The 25998-nt window shown below is 36.3% G+C and overlaps 1 protein-coding gene across 3 annotated transcripts in view; it reads left to right on the top strand.

The window, feature by feature from the left end:
- LOC18425966 (long-chain-fatty-acid--[acyl-carrier-protein] ligase AEE15, chloroplastic) overlaps positions 1–25998 on the top strand; it is a 70812-nt gene that overhangs the window by 25653 nt on the left and 19161 nt on the right. For 2 of the 3 annotated variants that reach the window (XM_020662253.2, XM_088869842.1), the window contains 7 exons: positions 4368–4455; positions 5291–5496; positions 11948–12066; positions 16678–16827; positions 19899–20057; positions 20197–20250; positions 20335–20415. In XM_020662253.2, coding sequence (XP_020517912.1) covers positions 4368–4455; positions 5291–5496; positions 11948–12066; positions 16678–16827; positions 19899–20057; positions 20197–20250; positions 20335–20415 — 857 coding nt within the window. Of the gene's footprint in view, positions 1–4367; positions 4456–5290; positions 5497–11947; positions 12067–16677; positions 16828–17300; positions 17369–19375; positions 19482–19898; positions 20058–20196; positions 20251–20334; positions 20416–25998 lie in introns of all 3 variants that reach the window. The other variant, XM_011622046.3, reaches the window with a different exon arrangement.

Genomic DNA, 25998 nt, shown 5'->3' with positions numbered 1-25998 from the left:
CCTGGAGGTAGACCTTCGGTGGGTCTCGCTCCCATATTGCAAGAACATGATCCCAACAATCCCTTAGGGAGCCGCCGATATAAATCCCAATCATGTTATATTAATCTTTTATAAAGAAATAAGTCTTAAATGTATATCCAATAAAAAAAAAATTATGTTACAAAATCATGTTCTATGTATTTTTCAAAGAGGAAAGAGATGCTTTTACCAGATGGGTCTTGAACATGTAGAATTTACCTTGCTATCCTGAAAAGCTTGTGATCCAGCTCCCCACATATTGGGATTGAGATCCCTAAAATTTATGGTGTGCGAAAAACGATCCCAACCATAGGGAGCTTCTAGCTTATCACGGTGCCATGATCTTGATTCCACTCCATCTCCCAATCCCCATAACTATGGTTTATTGTCCATGTGGGTCACACGGCTTTGAACGTTTGACCAATGTGATCCCTCAGTAGCCATGGGTTCCACGTGGCAATCAAAAGGTCAAAGGGGGTGCTCTATGTGTCCTAGGGTTGTGTGGGGCTCTATGTGGTGTCTAGTGTTTCTAGATGCCAAGAAATCCTTGGTGGAAAGAAAATATTTTGGAATATCTTTTGGTGGTTAAAAAATATTAGGAATTTTAGAGGGAATTAAAAATCTAATTGGAGTTCCTAATGAAATCCAATTAGAAGGATGGAAGTTAGGAAGATTCTATTTCATTCCGAATAAAATTGGAAGAGTAGGTCTAAGAAGGGTGAGGACCTTAAACTTTCTCTTAACCCGTCCCATACCCGAGTAAAGGTGTTGGGTTGTATTAGGTAGGCAGCTAATATAAAACTTTGCTGAAACTTATCATAAATTTGGAATAGTATAAGAACTAGGAATCCTTGTAGAGGTAATGATTCATTAACGACCCCTGAATCATGATAGAGATGGGCAAAGGATGAATGATTAAGATTAGCCCTCTCATACCATTTATCTCCTATTAGAATTGGATGACAAGTTCCCTTTATATCCACTTTACTCCTAAACTGCTCTATAAATAGGCGAACCTATACATATTTAATACAAGTTATTCATATTCATCTCTCTCTAGGGCATCCTGTAGAGGGCCTTGGGGCTGGCCCACAGAATCTGACGTCAAAAGATAGAGGTAGACAACCATTTAGGGCAAGGGGGTGAGTGAGAAGAAAGAGAGTAAAACAGGGAGGTGCATGAGGGTGAGAGTGGCCTAGGGTTTGTTCAAAGCTACCTGTTGAGAGATTCCAAGAGAGAGGTAGGGCATGTGCAACATGTAACTCCATGATTGTTTTCTTCACTCAAAACAGAGAGAGATGGCTTTTTCCCAGAGGGTTTTAGTCAGAGAAAAAGAGATAAGAGAATGCATGCGTATGAGGGTTGGGTAAGGCAGTGACTGTTCTTCCCATTAGAAATCTACAGGGCAAGAAGGCCAGGCAACCTATAATGCCTCACTGCAAGATTTTGAAAACCAAGTGGAAGGTTACTTGCATTCTAGAAGGTGTGCCATTGGTTCGGGGAGATTGCATGGGCAGTGTAAAGTCCTAGAAATGACCCTAGGCAAATTCTAATTTGCTGACTTTTCTTCCATTTGAACTGTTTCTGGAGCACCATCTTGTTACATGAACAATTTTTTCTTTTAAGATATGCTATTTTTCTTTGGTTTGCTAGAAATTTTAGAAAGTAGCACTCTTCTATGTCCTATGTCAAGATTGTCACAACCAGTATACAACCAGTATGCAATGCTTTTACACTTACCAGAAGTGAATGATGAGTCAAGGAATATGTAAAGTTGTGGATCTTCAAGGGTTCGGACAACCAAACCAATTTGAATGAGAATAAGCTGAGCTCCATTGATGACTAAGGTGTTACATGATGACTTCTGTAATGATATGTGGGTGTTTGGGCATGTTTAAGAACCCCTTGTGCTAAACCCATAAGTGGTTTCTGGTTGTCAAGAACTAACTGTCAACATGGATAATGTGCTTGATATCTTCTCTTTTATTTCCACAAGGTCCATCCAGAAAATATCGGTGACAAGTGTGAGAGAACATGATGTCTAACAGTTCTTCACATTTGGCTCAAGTGGGGTATTTTTACTATCTCACTGTCTTTGAGATAAGCTCTTATAAAAGGGTCATTTCCATAATTTTTTTTAGGAAAATTGAGAACTAAGAACCTGGCATAACTTTCATATGAAAGCAATGTTCTAACAGCTACTTTAGTGTCTAACATATAGTTTGGTTTTCATTTAGCATTGAAACATGAATATTCCAACAAATTAACGGAATGATATATCAGAACATTTCTTTTACCTACAACTGTGGCAAGATGACCATCAACTATTCATCCAAGAAAAAAAGAAAAAAGCAATCAACTAATGAGATTTTGGCATTTTATGAGATTTTGGAATGTCATTTGAGAAAAGATGATATTACCCCTGACATATGATTGGAAACTCCAGAAACAGAAATCCAAGTCGTGAAATTGGAAACAGATTTCTTAGCATGAATGATAGAGTAAATGTGTAATTACTTTGAAGAATGCACGGCTTATTCTAGGATGCCCTAACTTGTTGGTTTTGACCAATCAACTCCTATAAGAAATCCTGAGCAACTTGAGGACTTTCTTTGTGTCCTCTTTTACTTGTGTCAGCAGCATAATATTCTATGAATGATATGGAGGATTTGTTTCCTTTTTCATTCCAACTTTAATTAATAACATGCTCCAGTTTTTGGCAATTAGTGGTTAGATGTTTCTTCATGCCACCTAGTTTTTCTTTCTTGTAATTCCTAACATCTATAGTGGATATTGTTGACTTGGAGAAGAAGATAGGTCTCCTCAAGATACTGGAGAGCTGGAAAGAAAATCATCTCATTAATTTGGAGAAAATTGATCACTCTACAATTCTAGAGAGCTGAAAGAAAATGATCTCAGTAATAACTCTAGCAGTGTACAACAACTTGTTTATACAACACAGAATGAAGGACTAAAATACACCTGACGAGGGGAATAGCCTAGTTTACCTTCGAACAATATACAATAAGACAATAAGAATACCCTATGACATATATGAGCATTATGACCTAAGGTTACTAAAGAAAACTTAGCTTAGATGAAAAAGAAATTGAGAAAATAGGCTGAAAAATGTCAGCTTCCTGAGACAGAGACTTTGATAATATTTCGAATGCGATCAAAATTCAGGATCATGTTTATAAAGTGATACATACATTTTAGAGATATCCGATGTTTTTGCATTTCATAGAGCACACAAGGAGAAATTTAAAGTTCCCCACAGATTTCAGTTGAAAGGGATATGGTTAAATCTTGTTCATGAAGAATAAGAAAATTCTCTTAGAATATTTGAAAAGTGGAGATGAAGTGGACCCTGAATTTCATCTCAGACAAAAATCGCTAAATGGAGCGCTGCATGTGATCCTCAAATGCATACAGCTGAGGAGTCTGCTGTATGCTGCTTAATTTCTTGCTTTTCTTCTTCATCACCATCTTCCAATTTTTGCTTTACTTCAGCTTCTACTTTTTCCTTCGTTTGGTTTTACTCAATCCTTGATTTTTTTGTTCATTTTCTTTCTTTCTTCTTCTTATTCCTTTTCTTCCCCTATTTCCTCTACTGGGTTCACAAGGAGAACTAGTCTGATACTTTCAAGGCTATAATGATGAGCCATGAATCATTTGGTGGTATTGGTTTCCTGTTAGCGTTTAAGGATTACAAGAAATGGATGTATATACGACAATTACTACCATTTTTATTTCCACAGGTTCCTTTATGATACATCAGAAGATATACACTTATCCTTCCAACTTTCAAACATGCGAATAAATTTATAGAATGATATGATGTTCTTCCATAGGTGTTATATTTGTCATTTACAGGTACATGTCATATAATTTTCATTCAAATAACTTCAGCATGTATCCTTTCTGGATTGACCTTTTTTAGTGCATTTTCTTGTGAATACTGCTATGATGTTTAAAGATGAAATTTGGAATCATCTCCTTCTTGTTATTTAATGCCTTTTGATTGTTGTTTGATGGAAGAACTATGCACTTGTGAAGGGAAATTAAGATACATTTTTATACAAATAGCTTCACCATGCATCTCTTTATCTCTTATTTTTTAGTTTAGTATAATAAAGGCTGCAGGTTCCCTAATGCACTTGTAAGTTGGTTGTGATATTTTTTAATTATTACTAATGTATTTTCTTGGATTATTTTGATGTTATAAACACTCACATTAAATTCTTACATTCTGCACTACATTATTATCAAATCTATCCACATTATACCTTACTTTGTTAATTGGCGACTGTATGAGTATTGGTGCATGTGCATGGCTTATCTTGTAGGCACTATGGCAACTGGTGCAATAAATGTGGTTCGAGGATCAAGGTCATCTGTGGAAGAGTTGTTACAAATATATACCCACTCTGAGAGGTTAGTTTTCTGGTTTTGTTTCTGTATCCGCCCTTCTATTTTGTAGTTCTTTGAACAAGGAATTGAAATTCTCTTTAAGTTTTGTTCATCTTTTATGTATGTTTCTAATGGATCAACATGGACAGGATTGTCCCTTATTGTATTTTTATCTATTTCATTTATGATGATACTTTGAATTTCTGCCATTAACCTAAAAGCAGCCTTGCAATCACATCTAACATAGTGGATGATGGTTATTTTGTATCGCACAGTGTGTATATCCCATATGAGAAAGCCTTGCATGTGTAATGAAGCAAAAGCATTTATGCTCCATCCTTTGGAACATACTTGGATTTTCTCTATCTATCACTCATTAGATTTAAGGTTTTCTTTATTTGACATGCCTTTTGGGACATATAGTGTCAGCCCAAGGAGTAAAAGTTAGTCAAAGATGATTGAGAGCTTAACAGTAGTGGCTTTTCCATGATTATCAAAGTCATTTTCAACTTGTAGAATGTGTAATCAGTATTATCGGGTATTTCACTTGCAGACATGTAACATAGATCAAATAGAAGTCAGTCTAAAGAATAAATCTCTATGCCCTTGTTATTCTTGTGAGTGTTAGAGATTGGGAGCCATTGTCCAAATTTTAATAAATGTTCCCTTCATTTGTATAGAAGCTGGTTTTCTGTAGCTCTACTATGATTGTTTCCTTCCCAGATATACTCAATTTTGCAGGACTCTGCATAACAGGGCAATATGTTATTTTGTTTATGTGATTTGATTTTTCTTCTATAGAAGTGGATTAAAGCTATTTTACTGATGCTTCTCCTTTTCTCTTGTTTTATATTTGCAGTGTTGCACTTATTGTTGACAACCCAGATTTGTTCAACAAGATTGCAAGAACTCTTAGTTCAAGGGCAATGATGAGATTTGTTGTCCTATTGTGGGGTGAAAAATCTAGTTGTGATAGTCAATTAATGGATGGAATGCAACTTTACAGTTACAAGGAGATCATCAATTTGGGACAAAAAAGTCGTGGTTTGCTCGCTTCCTACAAAGGTGACAGCTCGCATTTTTCTATATCGCATCACAGACTTTATCTAGGGAAAGTAACTAAAGTTTGAATGGTTATACTGTCTATAGTTTTTTCTACTTGGCTGATTTTTTTTCTTGCTATGAGAATTTTTGTTTCTCAAACCTAAAACTGAAGGGTTGAGAGTAGGACTACTAGCAACCAAGCCTGTCATCATTTACTACAGAACCTCCCATTTTTCTGACAAGTAAAACTTTTTCGATGTGATAAGTAAAACCTGTTGAACGTCAAAGCCTATTGTTATTTTTTTTGTATTTAAGTCCTTGAGGACTTGCTCATCCTGTTCCCATACTTAAGGCCATTTTTCTACCTTCTATAGTTTGTCATTATGAATAAGATTGGGAGGGGTATTTGGGTGATGTAGGAACTAATGTGCGACACCTTCTCTCTGCACAACACAGCTCTCACTCTTGTATCTCTAAATCTCTTCTCCTCTCTCTCTATACTTTCTCCTTTGTCCTTGTTTCTGCATTTTTAACTTGGTATCAGGTCAACAGACTTGGGCATAGGTTTTTGAAACCCTAATGATGTGATCTGATTGCACAAGTATCTTCATTAGCTATTTGGTTAGAAACCCTAAGTCTAAAAATAAGTACCATATGTAAAGCCTTGATTGCATAGTTACTTTCTATTTTTTCCCCAAGTTTTGATGTTGGGTTAGAGTCCTAGATCTGGTTGAGATGATTCGGTGGCTTCATAATCAGTTGTTGCACCACTTAAACATGTCGTCCCCTTGTTTTTTAGTTGTGAGACTCATTTATTGATTGCAAGACAGTTATTCTAATTTTAACTTTTTAATTAATTTCATAGGACTTATAATCTGATTGATGGCATAGCCCTTGATAGAGCAATATGGCGGAACAAGATTCGTGTAGCCGACCCTAAATAGTTGGAATAAGGCTCGGATGATGATGATGATGATGATGATTTTCAAAGGATATAGATTTTAATATTAATTTTAGGGTCTTTAATGTTTTATGGAATTCTTGGGTTTTTTATATTTTTAGAATTTTTAGGACCTGTTTAAAAACGTACTTAAGAGTGTTTGTAGAATATTTTGTTTTGTGAAGGGTGAAATTGTCATTGTAAGTTTTATTTTAAGTTAGGATTGTTTTAGCGATTTTATTTTTTCTTAGGAGAATTATTGACTTTATAATTAAAATATTGAATAAAAGAGAAGTGCGTAGATCCCTATGGAGAGATTCACGTGATTTGTTTCAGAGAAACATAAAGAAAAGTTCCAGGCTTTTGAAGCCCTTAGTAGGGTTTTAAGTAGAAACCCTAGGGTTCTTCCACTAGCTGTTGTGTTTGGCCTCTATCATTGGTGTTGAATTCTGTTTGCCTTCAATATTCCTATATCAATTTGTTATTAGAGCTCAGGTTTCTTCAACAACAAGGCTTGGAGTCTAGGGTTTACTGATTTTCCATCAGGTTCTTCCAAATTCAGCCTAGATCTGGCTGGTTCACCAATGTGTTGTCGATTCTTTGCCTAGAGTTTGTGATTTTGGCGAGCCCATGGTAGCGAGAAGAGGCCATGGAAGGGGAGGCATTTTTAGCCCTACTTCCTGATCCCAAAGATGAGGCAATTGAAGGCCCTTTGAAGGTAAATTCAGCAGCTTGCACAACAGCTCACAGAGATCACTCATGGGCAAGAGGGTGATCTTTCTGCCCATGAAAGTGTTGAATTTAATGCTTTTCACTATCGTGGTACACATGAAGAGTTGAGTGAAGAGGACAGTTATAGAAGACTTAGACATGGGGGACATTCTTGATTTTGACATCACTCCAGGTTTTCAATTTGAAGGAGTTTCTTGATTTTGACATAGGTTGTATCCAAAATCAGCTAGTTCTAGATTGGGATTTGCCACCAATCTTGGAGACATGCTCAAATGAACAATAAGATCTCTTAGGGCATCTGATCTATGATAAGGATCAAGATGAAGATGAAGATATTTAGGAAGAGGGTCTTTGCTCATGAAGAAAATGGAGGGAAGGCAGCAGGGGGATTGATCAAAATCATAACCTTTGAAGATCTAAAGGTTATTATAAAGATTGAGCATTCAAGAGATTCAGCGTATTGGAATTAGAGTAGTGTAGGGGTCGTGTGGTTGACTCATAAACCACTATTTGTGGCCTTGGATTTAGAGAGTACTGAAAGAGATGTCGAGAAATCTTTTAAATGTCAGAAAATTGGGTTTGAGGTTTCCTACTCAACATTCAAAGCAATTTTAGGGATTGTCGAATTTGGTAAGTTTATATTAATTCCTTACAATAAATACAAACATTTGTTTCTCGAGGATTTATTCTTACCATGAATAGTTATTGAGCCAACAAAGAACAAGGTGGAAGAATGTGGTTTTGATGTTGGATTCATCTTAGCCTGCTTCAAAACTTTAAGGACAAGTTTTTTCCAACCAAGGGAGATTGATGTAGGACCAAAATTATTCTTTTTTTTTTTTTTTATTCAATTTCAAGAGATGTATATTTTAATTTTAATTTTACGATTTTAAGGGATTTTTATATTTCTAGGATCTTTAGGAGTTGTGTAGAAAAGTACTTGGAGTGTGTATGGAATAATTTGTTTATTAGAGATAAAATTGTCATTACGACTTTTAAGTTAGGATTGTTTTAGTCATTTTATTTGTGGTTAGGGGCATTATTAAATTTGTAATTAAAGTGTTGAATAAAAGAGAGGTTCACAGGTCCCTATGGGGAGATTCATGTAATTTGTTTCTTCGAGTTTCCCACATCATTTATTCTCGGGATTTCTTTTATGGATGTTCTCGGATGCCTATGGGATGTTGATTTGAGTTGCTTCATCAATGTGGTTTTTTGGTGTGTATGAGTTGTGTTCTCGTTGGCATGTCTTATAGTAGACATTCCAACAACTCTTCTACCATCTCTAGCACTCCAAGTGTAATTTCTCATATGGGTATTCATGGAGAAAATCCTGGATTGCAGATTACAGTTGTCAAACTTGATGGGACATATCACAATCTGCTAGAATGTTCATTTGTAGAAGTGTGGATATCAGAAATTTGGAAAAGGGGTCCAAGTAAAGGAGATACAATTAGGTTGATATATGGTCATTGTAGAAGAAATGACCATGCTGAAGAAACTTGCTAGGATCTAGTTGGTAGGCCAGCCAAATTTATTTTTCCTGGACATTTTAATGCTTCCTCCACTGGAAGTCCAACAATTGGTAGTATTGATGAACCATTGCCGAATGCTGCCCAACTTCCACCTTCTGCTATGAATTAGATGATATTAGTTCTTAAAGATGAGATTGAGCCTTCGCCGGCTGTTTGCCCAATTAGATGGCTCATCAGTACTTGTACTTTATCTTTTACTCACTTAGGTATTCATGCTTATGCTCATCATGTCTCTCTTTATCCATCTGGACATTCTTGATTTATTAATTTTGGAGCCTTAGATCATATGACCGGTATGTCTTCCTTGTATTCCTCGTATTCCCTTTATACCAATAAAGTCAAAGTTAAGATTATTGATTGGTCATTCTCTTCTATCGCTAGAAAAGGAACTGTAAATATTTCTCCTCATTTGTCGTTGTCATTAGTTCTTCATGTTCCCAGCTTTGCTATGTACTTAATGTTTGTTGGTAGCATTACTTAAAATCTAAATTTTAGTGTGATCTCTTTTCCTTTCCACTGTGTTTTTAGTACCTCAATATGAGGAAGACATTTGGTAGTGGTGATGAAGCTAGTAGTCTCTAGATAGTACTAGATTTGCGTACTACTACTTCTCAAGTATCCAGTCTAGCACAAGTGCTAATAATGATTGGATTTGTTTGTGCCATCTTTTGACTTGTTCATTTGTCCTTTCGGTCCTTGAAAGCTTTGTTTCTTGAGTTTTTCATTTCTACTAGTATGTGAGAATTTCAATGTGAGGTGTGTCAAAACATTTTGGTGACTCTTTTTTACATAGTAATAACAAAAGCATTGATCCTTTTACTATTGTCAATTCTGATATGTGGGGTCCCTGTCCTATTACATCTATTTGCCGCTATTGATATTTTGTTTATTTTGTGGTTGATTACTCTTAATGTACCTTGATCTCCCTTATTTGGACCGAAGATTAAATTCCTAATATCTTCATGGTCTTTCATTCACACTCTATTTGAAAATAAAACCAAGCTGTTTAGATCTGATCGAGGTCGAAAGTACTGTGATGGTGAGCTGCTATCCTATTTGGAAGAACAGGAATAGAACATAAATATTCTTGCTCATACACACCATGACAACGTGGTGGCTGAAAGGAAGAAGATACATCTTTTGGAGGTTGGTCATGCTCTTCTCTTGAGAATGAATGTTACCAAGAAATTCTAGTCCGAAGTTGTGCTCATTCCATCTTATCTTCCCAATTGTATGTTGTCTCATAGTCTAGGCTACAAATCTTCATATAAACTTGTCCACCATGATCGTCCATTTTAGTGTTCCTCCTAAAGTATTCAGTTGTGTTTGCTTCGGTCATGTCCTTTGTTTGTACCATACAATGTTGGATTCCCAAGTCTGTAAAATGTATTTTTAGCATTTGTTCATTCTCTCAAAAAGGTTATAGTTGTTATGATCCAATCTCAGAGAAGAAGGTTTTTTTAATGGATGTCACCTTCTTTGAGTCGAGTCCTTCTTTCCTACCTCTCTTTAGGGGGAGCATAGTGTGGAAGAGAGGTCTTATGATTCTCTTCCTATTCCTATTTTTCCTGATTCTAGAGCTGAGAAGGACAGTGGAGGGCAATCTTATGATGTTGAAAAAGGAAAAAATTGATAGTCTATGCTTGACAACAACAAAAAGAAGTAGAGCCCACCAAAGCTGAGAGGCTTCAAAGCCAATTACATACCTTTGATCCAAACAATTCTTTGTGTGATGACTTGGATCTGCCCATTGTTGTAAAAAAGTGTTGACCAAGTTGTATTGCATGCCTAATTAACAATTTTGTTTCTTATCTTTGTTTTCGATTACTATTCCTTCTAGTGTTACAGAAGCTTTAGTTCATCCAAAGAAGAATGAGGCTATGTCCAAGGAGGTGAAGCATTAATCGAGAATGGTACTTGGGAACTGGTAGATCCTCGTAAATTGAAGAACTCAGTTCCATCAGTTCTTACATGCTCCACAAATATTCATATTGAGGCCTGTAAGAGTTCGTAGATATCTGAAATAATCACCAGGTAGAGGACTGCAATTTACAAATCATGGCCACTTGCAAGCTGAAGGTTATTGCTCAACTCTGCTACCTTTATTGGTTGCCCCTCGCTTAGATGCTGATTAGATCTACATCAGGTTACTGTACTCTGGTTGGAGGTAATCTTGTAACTTGGAGGGGTAAGAAATAGTCATTTGTATCCAGATCAAGTGCAGAAGCAGATTGCAGATCCAAACTGGTTGCATATTTGAAATTGTAACTGAGCTGGATAAGTTTGAAAGAGATCATTACTATTGTCTGTGTCTTGCCAGTTAGACATCCAGGCCCAAGAAAAGACATAACATATGACATGATATCCATTTCCAATGCAATGTACTCATTGCCATAAAAGCGGCCTCTACAGAGCTCATTTAGCAGATCTGATAATTCTAGTAATACAAAATGGACTTCTCATGGAAACAACATCAGTGCCATCAATATAGCCATTAAACTTTCTTCCATGACTTGGCCAAACCCATCGAGGTGGATTGCAATATCATCAGAGAGATTCATTGATTGTGTCATGAATTTTACAGTCATTACTTCAAAGTAAAAGTTTCTAGATTTGCTTTCTAAGTCATTAACTAGGGATCTACATATATATTGGCACTATCCCTCATATCCAACTGATGCTCTAGAATTGTGATGCAACAAATATTCCTCCTTTATATTTTCCCTCTAGGAATTTATGACTTCACCTATTGAGAACTAAGAGATGTATGGCCTACCGCATGAATATTGGGAGTGGGAGTTGTGATGTGCGAATAGATGTTTTCTCTGAGGAATTGCAATGCATTTGCCTTGGAGCATTCAATTGGGTGTGGGACTTCTACTCAAATGTAAGCTTCCTTCAGTTGAAGGATATTTGTAGTTGCGATCCATAATTATTGAAAGTAAGATCCTTGCCTTTTTCATTAAATATATCATATCAGTAGGGATTAATAAATTTATCCTATATTCTGTACTATGTTGTTGAATGGTGAATATTTCTTGTAAGTTCTCAGTAATTATACTCGTACTATGTTGTTGAATGGTGAATATTTCTGTTAAGTTCTTCTCAGTAATTATACTCATCAAAATTGCTTATTGTCTATTCAATGGATGTGAAGTTGAATGTCGGGATGGCATTCTCCTTGAATTGTTTGTCTTTGAACCTCTTCTATTGCATTAGAATTGTTAGAGTAGCTAAACTTCTATGATTCCCTGTTTTTTTGCAGGTCACTCTCATGGATATGTAGCTATTAACCCAAAAGATATTGCAACCCTTGTTTATACTAGTGGAACAACGGGCGTTCCAAAAGGTGTCATGCTTACACATCAAAATCTCTTGCATCAGGTTTGAGTGATGCTTATTTTATAATCTTTCTTTCAAAATAGTACCGTTTTGTAACCTTTTATCAGACACTGTTACATCCTTTACTGCAGATGCTCATACTCTAGATGTGAAACTAGTCAATTGCCTAGCAGAAGGGCAAAAAAAAAAAGAAAATCTAGTAAATTGATTAAGAGAGATTAATCCTTTTGTAAAATTATCCTTTATGCTAAGTATACAATTGATAAAACTCTTGGGATGAGTAATGGATTAGTCCTTGTGCATAATTTCTCTCCAATTAGGGTGTTTGTGGCCTCATTGGCATCCATAGTACAGAGCAAAGGAGATGTCTAATGGTCTATGGTTCCAATAGTATTTTTATATTGTCCAACATTCAACGGCCTATTGTCTTGCTCATAAACACATTCATGGCCTGCTGCCCAGAACTTCTAGCGATTTAGTGGAACTCTCAAGGAAATCAAGCTCCATAAGTTAGTCACATATCTTCAATAGCTCAGAATCTCTTAATAGACATTATGCATAATTAGATTACATCTGCTCTAATACAGAACTGATTCATCTCACTGCTTCCACATTTGATCACTCCAGATATGCTACATTCTCAAATAATTTTGTTTAGATATTCGACAGAGGTAAATTGACAAATTCTAGGGTTAACTGGGTTACTTTCATACACCTTAGAATACAAAGCTAGAGGATCCAGCTGTTCCTTTCCTAGAATTTCTCTGTCTGATCTTGTAAGAATCCTGATAAAGTTTGAGAACATATATACATGCAGGTACAAGTACTCGTTATGCATGCTTTTCTTTTTTTTTCCCCCCTCTATGTTTGCTAGGGGGCACCCACTCGTTTTATTAATGTGTGAACTAGGGAAAAAGGAAATGTACCAGATCAGATTAAAACATATAGTGCTCTCCACTAACTCACAACATACAATTGTCCACACTACAGCCTACCAAAATACACAATTATAGCTCTCAGTGTGAGGAGCACAAATCCCATCTCTTGTAAATAAGAAGCTTAAGATCATTCCTCCAAGAAGATATGTGGGAATCAGGGATGCCACCACAGATTTTTCATGTAACTTCTTTCACTGGTATGCTTTGATGGATTGATTGATTATGGATCTCTTTCATTCCCACATTGTGGTAGGGAGATAGACCTTCCATAATTTGTCAAAAACTTTGATTGAGAGTTTATTTTGGAACCAATGTGCTATTAGGCTCTATATTGACCTTGTTACATTTTGCACACCATGGTTTACCAAAGGTGGTGGGCGAAACTACATGAGCTGAACAACTGGTCATAGATCTCTCTTTCAATTTGGTATAAATAGCATATGTTTTCCAAGAGGTCCCATCTTTGGAGTATGTCATTTGTGAGTAGTCTCTCTTCGTGTATATTAGCCAAGTACACTAGGAGGCATTAGGGTAGATCAGTCTTTTCCATCGATGTTTTTAGTGCTCATTTCAATTTTCATGCTCTCCGATCATCTCGTGGGTATTCTTGAGAGAGAAGTATCCATCTTGAGAGGGAGCCCAATCGATTTCTTCAACTCCATCATTGTGCACTAATAATATGAATGCTCTTTGCTGATGGAGAGCACCATGTAGTGTGCATGGTTAATTTTATATCGTGCAGTTTACCCAACATTATGACTTTACAATATCGACAATATATTATTTTTACCCAACAATATGACTTTACAAGATTGACAATATAGTCTTTTTATTGTTTTAATTTTAGATTTCAAGATCACATTTTCTCATTCATATGTCAATATTTGAATGAGAGTCCTGAGAAAAAAAAACTAAGGTGATAGATCTCTTATAAATCTGAGTCTCACTATGCCAGTGCAGATGAAATGTAAAATTTAACATTCTGTGATTTATACAAAATTATTTTCATACCTTTGAATTCTCCTCAGTGCGCAATCTTTTCAAAAAGTCATGATCTCATATTACAAAATTTAAAAAATACATAGAGATAAATTCCAGCAACTTATGTTTCATGGTGAAAATCTGAAACCATTATCAATTATTATTGCTGCATTTTTACATGTAAGGCTTAGATTCAAAACTATATTAATTGATCTTAATACAATCCCGCTTTAAATTCATGAAGACAATCAAATTACAAGCTTATCTAATTCTCAGGATTTGAATATGAAAATAGAAAAGAACTATACAAATGGAGTGCCTAACAGATCACAACATTCTCTTTTAATTTTTATTGTCTACTTGTTTAAATCCAATTTCGAATCCACAGATAAAAGAATTATTGTCTTCTACCAACTGGGGTTTGGCACATGAGCCCTAGGGCTTGTTTTGGTACTAGTAACCAACTAACCATTTACTATATGTAGTGAATGTGATTTTGAACTGTGTAAATAGAAAGCCAGCAAGCTAAAGAACTTCAAAGTAAATAGCTGGATTGATGATGTTCAAGTTTGTATTCGTGAGAATTTGGACTTGTGCGTGAAGAGCGTGGGTTTTGGTCTTATTTCAGATCTGCAAATGTAGCAGTTGGGGTTTGGCTCACCTCCTTTTTCCTCTTTCTGATGTCTCTAACTCACATCAGAGCGTAAACATAAGGACCGAAGTGCCCCTGGTCTCTTGAGAAAAGATAGACCTACCTGAAAATAAGTCTCCATCTGATGTCTTAAGTCTTGCTCAATCAAGGTCCAACATCAGTTGCAAGATCTTGTTAGATTCACTATATAATATCATGGCAGCCTGCAGCTGTCGTCCTACGATTGTACCTCGCCCCTACCCTTAGCAATCCCACAAAACATAAGGATGTTCCTAAATGCATAAGTTTATCTCACAATCTGATCTTTCCCCCCAAACATTATTTACACAGCTTCCTGAGCTAACTCAGAAAAACACACCATACCCAACAATAGTCCCTAGAAACGCTAGAACAACTAAACACCAAACTTCCCTGTATATCAAGGAACTGTGAAAATAAAATTCCACAACAATAGCGATAGTTGGAGAAAATAATTCGTAGAAATTCTATACTAATTTGGCACTATGGTAAATTACCAAATACCTTTTTGTATTAAACCATGTTTTTGAAACATGTTAGGTTTTCAATATGGATATAACTAACTTGACAGTTTCTGCAAACCATTGTAAAAACTCTAGGGCTTAGATGGACCAACATGCATATTCTTTCACACTATAAGGACATGTAACACATGCTTGTTTTCAGAGCATCCATGTTATCCATCCAAGCCAATGGTGTCATGTCTGATATGGTCTCAATTTAATCCCAAATAGATGGACCGACATGTGTGTTCCTTCCTACTATAAAGACATATTACTCATGCCAGTTTTCAGACCATGGACATTATCCATAAAACAGATGGCATCATGTCTGCTCTAGTCTCAATCTAGTGAATCCCAACAGACGAGGCTCACCATTACCCAACTCCCACCTTTCTTGCACGATGCAATCTGTGAGCTTAATGCATTGAATTGACGTAGTAGTTCATCCTTTCTGCTAGACACCCAGACCTAGGGTCCTAAGCTTGTAACCATAGCGTCAGGAATTGGTGACTGCACATACCCACTTTGCCATGCTATTTAGGATAGTGGTCCCCCACTATAGCCCAAGGTCACATCTGTCCGCTCGAGTGAGTAGCACACATTTTGCCATTGAGTCCCAGACTCATGGTGAGGTATTCACCTATGCCTCTTCAAGGAACCAAATTGCATCAAGGGTCGACCATTGAAAGCTGTTAACCACAGTATCCCCAGCAGTATGAGGTAAGCATGATAAACATGATGTATATTGGTCAATCCCTGCGGCCCACTCCTTATACAATTACTAGGTCCAGCACCAGCTATTAATAATCATGAGAATAAAGAATTCACGTCATAAATGCAAGTGTGCATGCGTAGCAAGGATTACAAAAATGAAAATAGTTTTTTATCATAATCAATTTTGACTGGTTCAAATCCTGAGTACATACGAGAAGATAAAAGGAAAAACCAACTGTGAATACATTTGAAGGCCACAAACTACCCACAAACTTCCTACGTGTTTGTAGTTGATCAACTTCTCTTTCAGATGCAGGTGAAATAGCAGCGAGTAATTTTCTCGTAACATGCATGAATGGCCATGCCTTGTATCTAACGCATGGGTGGCCCATCCTCCTTTCTTCAATAAATTATTCTGCACTGAACACCAAATGTGGCTGGTTCTTGCCATCTTCTTTATCATTGTTAGATGTTGAATCCCACCTGCATATTCTAATCATTTCAGTTCTCAATCCAGCAATGATTTCTCACTCTAATTCTTGGAATTTGAGCATCCTCCTTGTAATTTCAAGGCTTTGGAATACTTTTGGTTACTGCCTATTCTAGACTCTCTAGTGATCAATTTTCCTGCTTATATGGTATGCACTTTGCAGTTCTAGTTGTTTAATTTGGCATTAAATATCATCTTGATACTAGTTACTTTCATGGACTTCACAAGGGCAACTGTACTTGAACCTTGATTGACATCTCTTTTATTTATGGCATGTGTTGCTCTATATCTGGATGGAATTTTTCATTTAATGACCTGTTGTTAACTTCTTGATACATTATTATTGTTCTCCTCTAGATAAAGAACTTGTGGGATATCGTTCCTACGATACCTGGCGATAGGTTCTTGAGTATGCTTCCACCTTGGCATGTATATGAGAGAGCGGCTGAGTATTTCATATTCACTTGTGGAATCGAGCAAGTTTACACTACTGTTAAAAACCTCAAGGTACTATTCAGCAAATTTTCCCAACCTTATTTAAAAAGGTGCATTTTCATTATGTTACATTAGCTAGTGTTGCAATCATTTCCGAAATACTAGTCTCTTCAATCAATATGTGCATTAACCATGTTTCATTTGGTATTTGGGCATGAACTTTCCTTAATCGTCTCTTCAATTAAAGGGTGTGTTGACCATGTTTCATTTGTTGAAGTATATCTATGCACGAATTTTTCTCAGGTGCTTGATTGTGGAAGCTAAGCTTTAGCTATTTTGCTCAATACTATATATGTATCATAATTTGTATATTAGTTAGGATGCTCGCACCATTTCTCTGTCTTTGATTTCGGAAACTGCCTAATTTTATCCTGCTTTATGTATCCATATATGTCTCCTTATCATATCTGCATATCTTAGTTCCTCATACTTATGTTTCTCCTTTTGATTGGTCTGTGACTTGTTATCAATACAAATATTTCTAGGAGGACTTACAGCGGTATCAGCCCCACTACCTGATTTCTGTACCACTTGTATACGAAACATTATACGGGTATGTTTTGAGGGAAAATGAATCGATGTTTACTATTGGTTGAACTTCTTGAAGCGACCTTCTGTTTTTCTTTTTTTTTTTTTTTTTCTTGAGTCATTATGAGCTTATCGTGATTACATTGTGTTTTATATTACTTTGATTTATGTTCTCATTCATTGATAATCGGTAGCCAATTATTCTGCCACTTTTCAAATTGGTATTGGATGGCATTAGATCGAATTCGTTCACCTTAACATACTGATTAAAAAACTTTTGTTTTTACTCATTTGATCTCTTTGCAATTCACATAACTTATCCTATTTTGCCTGTCCTTGACTTTGTTAAGGATTCAAGGTTTTGTCTATCTTTGAAAGCTAAGTACGCTTTTGAAGGGGAACAGGAAATTGAAGGTCATGCTGTTTTGAGTGCTATGCAATTTTTTGCTCTGCTGATTGGGTTGTAAATTAGGTGCCCCAAATTTGATGCACAAACAAAGAGGCACGTTTATGCAGAGCTTTGATAGTTAGTGCCTGGATCATCTGAACTTGTCATATCAGCATTTCGCAAGTACAATCCTCTACTTTGTTATATTATGGGTCCATCGCAATATAGTGGGCCATGCAAATGGACCGGTAAAATTAGATTATTGGAATATGCTAACATTTACAATGATAACAAGAGAAATACACCTAGGATCAAGGAAGTTGATTGGAATGTTGAAAGAGAAAGCCCTTACAGGAAAAAATTAGGTAGAATTCTTACGAATAGCAACCTCGCCATGAGATCATGAAATAGAATTAATGGGGCAGTTATTTGTGTCTTTTAGTATGATAGACTTTTGTTGCTTGTGGCTCCATGGCTCACATCCGTTCTTGCAAAAGGACATACGTGGATGGAAACCTCCTGTTACATTTTTGTTTTGTTTACTCCCATAGCTAGAAAGTTATTGGATCACCATAAGGACCACGAAAAACCATCAAATTCAATACTTTGTCAGCCATATGGTGATTTAATCCACTGTAAATGTGAGCAGCTTTCTCAAACTTAGGTTTCAAATCAATTGATAATGTAAATCTCAATTTGGATTCAATTTTCTTCAACTCAATTTATCCGGATGATCTCTTAAACTAAACATTGGTGTTGTTCGCACATCCAGTATTATGTGCTGTTAATTAACCATGATACACCAAATTCTTGATTCTCATAGGATCCATGCCACAGCTAAATATATGGCCACCAGATTTGAGGCGATGAGGATATAGCCTGATGATATTGGTTTCAACGTATAAGATTATGAATGGCACATTTCCAATGTTGTATTGCCTTAATTCAAATATTTTTCCTTCAAGCGGAAAATCTTATCTGCTACCCAACGCTTCCAAATATTTCGCATTTGAATGTTATGTTCATGTAGGAAACTAAATGTATTCTATAAGTATTTATGTAAACTACATAAGGCTTTTGTTCTACTTTGTTCTTTTGGATATAAGGTATTATTGTCCTTATATGCCCTTCTACTTATAACTTATATATCTTGTATGCTTTGAGGCTCATACTTCTTTTCTCTCTCATTCTTCACCTTTCCTTCTTCAGTAATATATTTCACGAACTCTAGTGTTTTTGATTTTTCCACATCAATCCAAAGCCATCATCTTCATTGTATATGCAGAATGAATTATATCTTTAATGATTGATTCTTAGGAATTTGACATGAATCCATATGTTTCTTTACTTTATATTTGAGGTGACATTTATGATTTTCTCAGTCATGCTATCTATTTCAATAAAATTTTTGAAGTAGATTAAGACCAATCAGAAATTTGTAGGTTTTTACAGGTTAGATTGCAATAATAAATGAAACACTTATCTTTGTAATTTTTATATTTGATTATTTTATTAGGCATTTTTTTCCATTTTTGTCTTAGTTGATATCTTTATAGTCACATATAGATTCATTTGGAATTTTCAAAATTAGATTTACCGGGTGTAGTACAAGTGTGAATGTCTTATGCTGCACTTTTGCTGTAGTGGAATCCAGAAGCAAATATCTGTCAGTTCAAGGGCTAGAAAGACTGTTGCCTATGCTTTAATTAATATCAGTTTGACATTCATGGAGTTCAAGAGGATTTATGAGGTGTGGAAGTCAAAACCTTCAGTTCTATTTATTGAAATCTGTTTCTCTCTCTGTTTTCTTTTTTAGCCTAATAAACTAGTGGCAATTATACTAATATCTGATAATGTGAATTAAGGATAATGCTTGGGCTTTTGATTCATTAGTTGTTGATGATTTCAACACTAGGTTGCAAGTTTGATTCCTACTGCTGAACTACCAAAATAATGGAAACAAAAATGTGAATGAAGAAGTTTGTATGTAAACGATGCTTATGAAATTTTATCTTATTTTCGTTGCATGAATCTTCTCATCATTCAGAGTCTCAAGTATATGCTTTGTCAATATCTCCTGCTCGTCACTCTCGAGGGCAGCTACATCTAATAAAATCATTTCCATTTCCATGTAGCATATTGAAAAAAATTTGTTCTTGTTTTGAAGGGAAAGGCCTTATCTCAAGTTCATATTCAACATTCAGCATTGGTTTCCTTCTTTGACTGGCTATGGGCTAGAACAGTGGCAGCTTTTTTGTGGCCTTTGCATTTGTTAGCCGTCACGCTTGTATACAGTAAAATTCACTCTTCAATTGGAATTTCAAAGGTCTGATACACTACTTAACTTTCCTACTTGGTTAACTTGTATACTTTAGCTGACATTCATGAGTAAGTCAGGGAAATCAATGCGCAATCTTGTCAAGTAATGGTGAAACTTTTTATTTTATTTTTTTGATGTACTGCAGGCTGGTATAAGTGGTGGTGGAAGCATGCCTTTGCATGTTGACAAGTTTTTTGAGGTTAGCTGTTTGTGAATGCTCTATAATTATTCTGATGAATATTTATTTTGTACATTGTATTTCATTATACGTTTATTTTTGCAGGCCATTGGCATAAACTTGCAGAATGGTTATGGTTTGACAGAGTCATCTCCTGTAGTAGCAGCAAGGCTACCTGACTGTAATGTAAGTTCATGCTCGCTGCTTTGTGAACCTTAAACTATATACTTCTTTCCATAGAATTTAAGTCCCTTGGGATTTATTTCTATTTTGACTCATCATTGTACAATAGTAAAATATAGCATATATGTACGTGTATATATATATATATATATATATATATATATATATATATATATATATATATATAAGAGAGGATGTGTGAGTAAATTGATCTCAGTGTGGCTCTCTCTCTTTAAAGCTTTTCCTTTCTCTCTCCAAATATTCTCCTTCATTCTTCTTCTTCTCTTTCTACTCTATATTTTGCATGTCTGTCTCTTTAAACCAGCCTAAAGGAAGATGGGCACAATTACTAGAAATTTGTAGAACAAAATCGTAGCGGTGAGTTCTTGGCTAGATTGGTTTCAAATATTCAATTGAGATGAGCTTCCATCACTGGCCATGTGCAGCATGGACCTAATACAACAACTGTTAGGAACTGCGATTTGGTTCAAATAGAAGACTTTAAAAGGGCAAGAGGAAGGGTCCAAAAGGACATGGATAGAAGTAGTGAGAAAAGAATATGATGACTTTTGGTCTTATTGGGGACATGGCCCTTGATAGAGAGGAATGAAGGAGCAAGATTCATGTAGCCGACCCAAACTAATTGGGATAAGGGTTCGTTGATGATGATGATGATCTTCCATCCCTCAACCAAATATATTCCTTTATGCAAAGTAAAGAAAATAAAAAGAGTGCTATGCTGCTAAACAAGTAATGGATCTTTCTGCTTAGACTCAGCCATATTACCTCCTAAGAGCAATAAGGGGTCGATCTTGGAAATTTGAAAAGGGGGGTTCCAATCAAGGAGAAAAAGTAAGATGAGTGTGATCATTGTAGTGGAATGGTCATATAGACGTGATCATTGTAGTGGAATGGTCATATAGACTAAATTGTTCAGATTTAGTTGGTCAGCTAGCAAAATTCAATTGCCCTAGGCAGTTTAATGCACATAACATTGTATCCACTGGGAGTTCAACATTTATTAATATAGATCAGGCGCTACTTGATGTAACTCAACCCTCACCTACCCTAAGGAGATGATATTAGTTCCTAAACAGGAAATTGAGAGCTTACACCTTTTGTTCACTTAGATGATCCATCCACTACTTCTACTTCGTCTTTTGCTTACTTATCCTACTTCTATTAATCATGTCTCTCTTTATCCATTTGGACAATTCCGGATCATTGGTTTTGGAGCATTGCAACATATAACCGATATATCTCCCTTCTTATTCCCTTTGTTCTACTAGAGACAAAGTTAGGATTGTTGATGGATCTTTTTCTTCCATTACTGGAAAAGAAACTGTATATATTTCCTCTCAATTATCTTTGTCATCAATTCTTCATGTTCCTAACTATGCTACAAACTTGATGTCTGTCTAGATTGTAGTGACCTTTCCATTGTTTATTGAGGACCTTGACACGAGGAAAACAATTGGTAGTAGTCATGAGGCTGGTGTTCTTTGCATACTAGACTTGCCTAATAGTGCTCCACAAGCTCTTCACTCTAGCAATAGTGTTAGTCAAGATTGGATTTGGCAATGGCATCTTTAACTTGGTCATTTGTCTCTATCTAGTTATTGAAAATTTTATTTCCTAAGTTGTTTGCTTCAACTAGTGTGTCACAACTTCAATGAGAGGTCTGCAAAGTTTTAAAACATTGTATAAGCTCTTTTTGACCAAGTAATAAATAAAAGTACTACTTTTGGTATTGTCCTTTCTAGTTTGTGTGGTCTGCCATGTTACTGCTACTTTTGGCCATTGGTATTTTGTTTATTTTGTGGAGGATTACTCTCTATTTATATGGATCTATCTTATGAAAACAAAAAATGGGGCTCCTATTATTTCAAGGTCTTCCATAAGGTGCGTTGTTTTGATCAAGAAGAGGAGTTTTGCAAAGGTGAGTTGTTGTCCGATTTGGAAGAACATGGAATAGAACATCAAAATTCTTCCTCATACCCCCCACAACAAAATGGGGTTGCTGAAACAAAGAATGGACACCTCCTTGAAATTAGCCATGCCATTCTCTTGAGTATGAATATACCCAAGGAGTACTAGTCAGAAGCTGCGCTCACTACATCCTATCTTATGGATCAAATTCCTTCTCATGCTTTAGACTGCAAATCTCCCAGTAAATTTCTTCATTCTAATCGTCACTATTTAGCGTTCCTCCTAAAGTATTTGCTTGTGTTTGGTTCACTCATTTCCTTGGTCTGCACCATAAAAATTTGGATACTAATTCCATAAAATGTATTTTTCTTAGCTATCCATCCTCTCAAAAGGGTTGTAAATGTTATAATCCAATGTCAGGAAGAAACTTGTTTCGATGGATGTAAGTTTAAGTCAACTCCTTTTTTTTTTACCTCTGTTTAGAGGGGGCATATTGTGGAAGAGAGGTCTTGCAATCCCCTTCATACCCCAATGTTTCCTGAATCTAGAGCTCGAGAACAGTGAGGAGTAATCCTATGAAATTGAAAAGAAAGAACTAAAAGTCTACACTTGTGGGAAACAAAAAGAAGTGGGGATCACCATAGCTTACATTGCCTTCAAGCCAATTACCTACGTCTGGTCCAGGTAATCCCATCAATTCTCAATGTGATGATTTGGATCTACCCATTGCCATGCAAAAAGGTAGACATAGTTGCATTGCTCAACCAATTAATAATTTTGTGTCTCTTGAGTCCTTATCCCGTTCCTATCATTCTTTTGTGTCCTCTTTGTCTTATGTTTCTCTTCCTTCCCTTGTTATAGAACCTTTAGCTCTTGTGGCTAAGATGAACTCCGTTGGGTTCTTTTGACTTTAGTAGCTAACTTAGGTGGTCATTGCACTAATTGGATTGCAAGAATGTATTTCTTCATCGAGAATTTCAGGTAACAGTGTACATGGTACCTCCACTTGGATTTCAGACCCCTATATATAAGGTAAAAGTTTGTAGACTGAGAAAGGTCATCTATGGACTAAGTTATCTCCTTCAGCTTTGCAAGGAATTGGGTATAGACTTATCCATGTTGACCATACCATATTTATCAAACAAATGAAGCTATGTCCTTGAACTTCTTTGATTGTGACTCCAAATTCAGCTAGACTGTTAGATCATGGTTATTCTTACCATTATGTGAGGCTGGAACATTTACTTTGACAACAAAACATTTCATGTGATTTTCCTTGTACAAAAAAGTGACTCCAAATCCTAGATCGACCTTTTTAGCACTATTCACAACCTGTTTTTATTGTTCACATTCCATAAATGTTAGAAACCTAGCACCCCAGGTCCTTTTATTACATTATGACAAAAAAAGACCAAACCTACCCCCACTTTAGTTAAAACATTATAAAAATACCCTATAAGTCGCTTCACTTAAATTAAAATATAAAAGATCCCTAAATTGCCTCTAGCTTTAATTAAAACACTAGAAATAACTAGAAAACTGTAAAAGCAGCAATAAACTAAAAACAAATTCCTTAAAAAAGTCGGCCTTCTCCTTCTGAATCTCCTTGCAACCTTAGGATGTGGATTATCATGAAGGGGGTCATAAAAGGATGGATTGATTAAGTCAAAAGGCTCATGGAAACTGCACATGTCATGGACTGATTTGGGGTGTGCCATTTTCTTATCACTGTCACCTTGCTCTCATCCACCTTAATTGCCTCAACGGAAACCACGAAACCCAAGAGAAGTAAACTGCTAGTCATGAATTCACACTACTTCAAATTTGCATATAGTTGTTCCCCTCATATGAACTCCAACACAAACCTTAGATGGTCCATATGCTGCCTTTCACTAGTGTTGTATATAAGGGTATCATCAAAGTATAGTACCATAAACTTTCCTATATATGGCTTAAAGACTTGATTCATGAGCCTCATAAAGATGCTAGGTCCATTTGATAACCCGAATGGCATAACCAACCACTCATGCAATCGCTCTCGCGTCTTAAAAGTTACCTTCCATTTATCACCTGGCATGATTTTATTTGATGGTAACCACTTCTCAAGTCTTTTTTAGAGAAAATTGTAGTCCCTACCAAAATATTATCTAGGCGCGGCATCGGAAAGTGGTATTTTATGGTAATTTTATTAATTGCCCTACTATCCACACACATGCACCAGTAACCATCTTTCTTGGTTGTCAACCATGTTGGCACTACACATGGGCTCATACACTCCATGATAAACCCATTTCGCACTCTAAAACTTGCCTCTGTAACTACTCATGCTCCTTAGGGCTAATTCTATGGGCTGCTTTATTTGGGAGGCTAGAACCAGGGATGAGGTCGATGTGAAGTTGGATGTCTCCCATCGGAGGTAATCCCTCATGAAGATCATCCAGTATGACATGATTGAACTCCCTCGTCAATGGCATTAGCTTAGGAAGAATCGAACTAATGGGATATTCTTCAACTTGCGCCATAGCATACAACGCACCTGACTCACCCAAATCGCTCTTGAGACTCTGTCAAAGATAAAATGAGTAGTGCTTCCCTCTTCTGAATTTGAAGCACTTTCCATCTTATAGGGTCCCAGAATCACCTTAACTCCATCGGGTCCCCTAACAACAAATGGCAGGTGTCCATAGGCACTACATCTCCCCATATTTCATCTTTGTATTTTTTTCAATAGAAAAAATAAAAAAACAAGACATCGTTTAGAAACAATTATGTCAGTAACCTTCTTGAACCATGCAATTTTATAAGGCTTGGATGGTTTTCCATCTTGAGCTTAATTGTCAACCACCTTTTGAGAAACTATATTTTCTCAACCCCCTCCATCAATGATTAATACACACTTTCCCATATGCATTACAACATGTATGAAATATGTTTGTTCGCAACCAATCATTTTCCTCCACGACTCGAAGCGTAGTCATGCTACGTTGGATCACCAATGCCTCTGCACGATCACAATAAATCACTTTTGGGTCGTCTCCATGAACCAGCTCATCTTCAATGGGATCTCCTTCAGAAGAATACTTCTTGTCCTCATCATAAAACTCCTCAGAAAGGTTTAACAAACTTTTGATTTGGGCACTGATCTGACATGCCCAATCTCGAACACTTGTAGAAACAAACACATCGTTTAGACAGAATTTCGTCAACAACCTTCTTGAACCATGCAATTTTATAAGGCTTGGATGGTTTTCCAACTTGAGCTTATGCTTGTCAACCATTTCTTGAGAAACTATATTTTCTCAACGGCCTCCATCAATGGTTACTATACACTTGTAGTACAACGTGTATGAAATATGTTTGTGCGCAACCAGTCATTTTCCTCCACGCCCCGAGGCGTAGTCATGCTGCGTTGGATCGCCAATGCCTCCACACGATCACTATAAGTCACTTTTGAGTCGTCTCCATGAACCAGCTCATCTTAGATGGGATCAACTTCAGAATAATATTTTTTGTCCTCATCATAAAACTCCTCAGAAAGGTTTAACAAACTTGTGATTTGGGCACTGATGAGATATGCCCAATCCTGAACACTTGTAGCACTTGATGTTGCTACTAGCAGGCCTTTGAGGTCACTCGACTGCCGAAACAACCTGTTTT

The sequence above is a fragment of the Amborella trichopoda genome, chromosome 6 (genome assembly GCF_054954075.1).
Source record: "Amborella trichopoda isolate Santa Cruz 75 chromosome 6, AtrichopodaSantaCruz75HAP2 v2.0, whole genome shotgun sequence".
In the NCBI taxonomy this organism is placed as follows: Eukaryota; Viridiplantae; Streptophyta; class Magnoliopsida; order Amborellales; family Amborellaceae; genus Amborella; species Amborella trichopoda.
The sequence above is the reverse complement of the archived record's forward strand: the minus strand, read 5'-3'. Positions and strand labels throughout refer to the sequence as shown.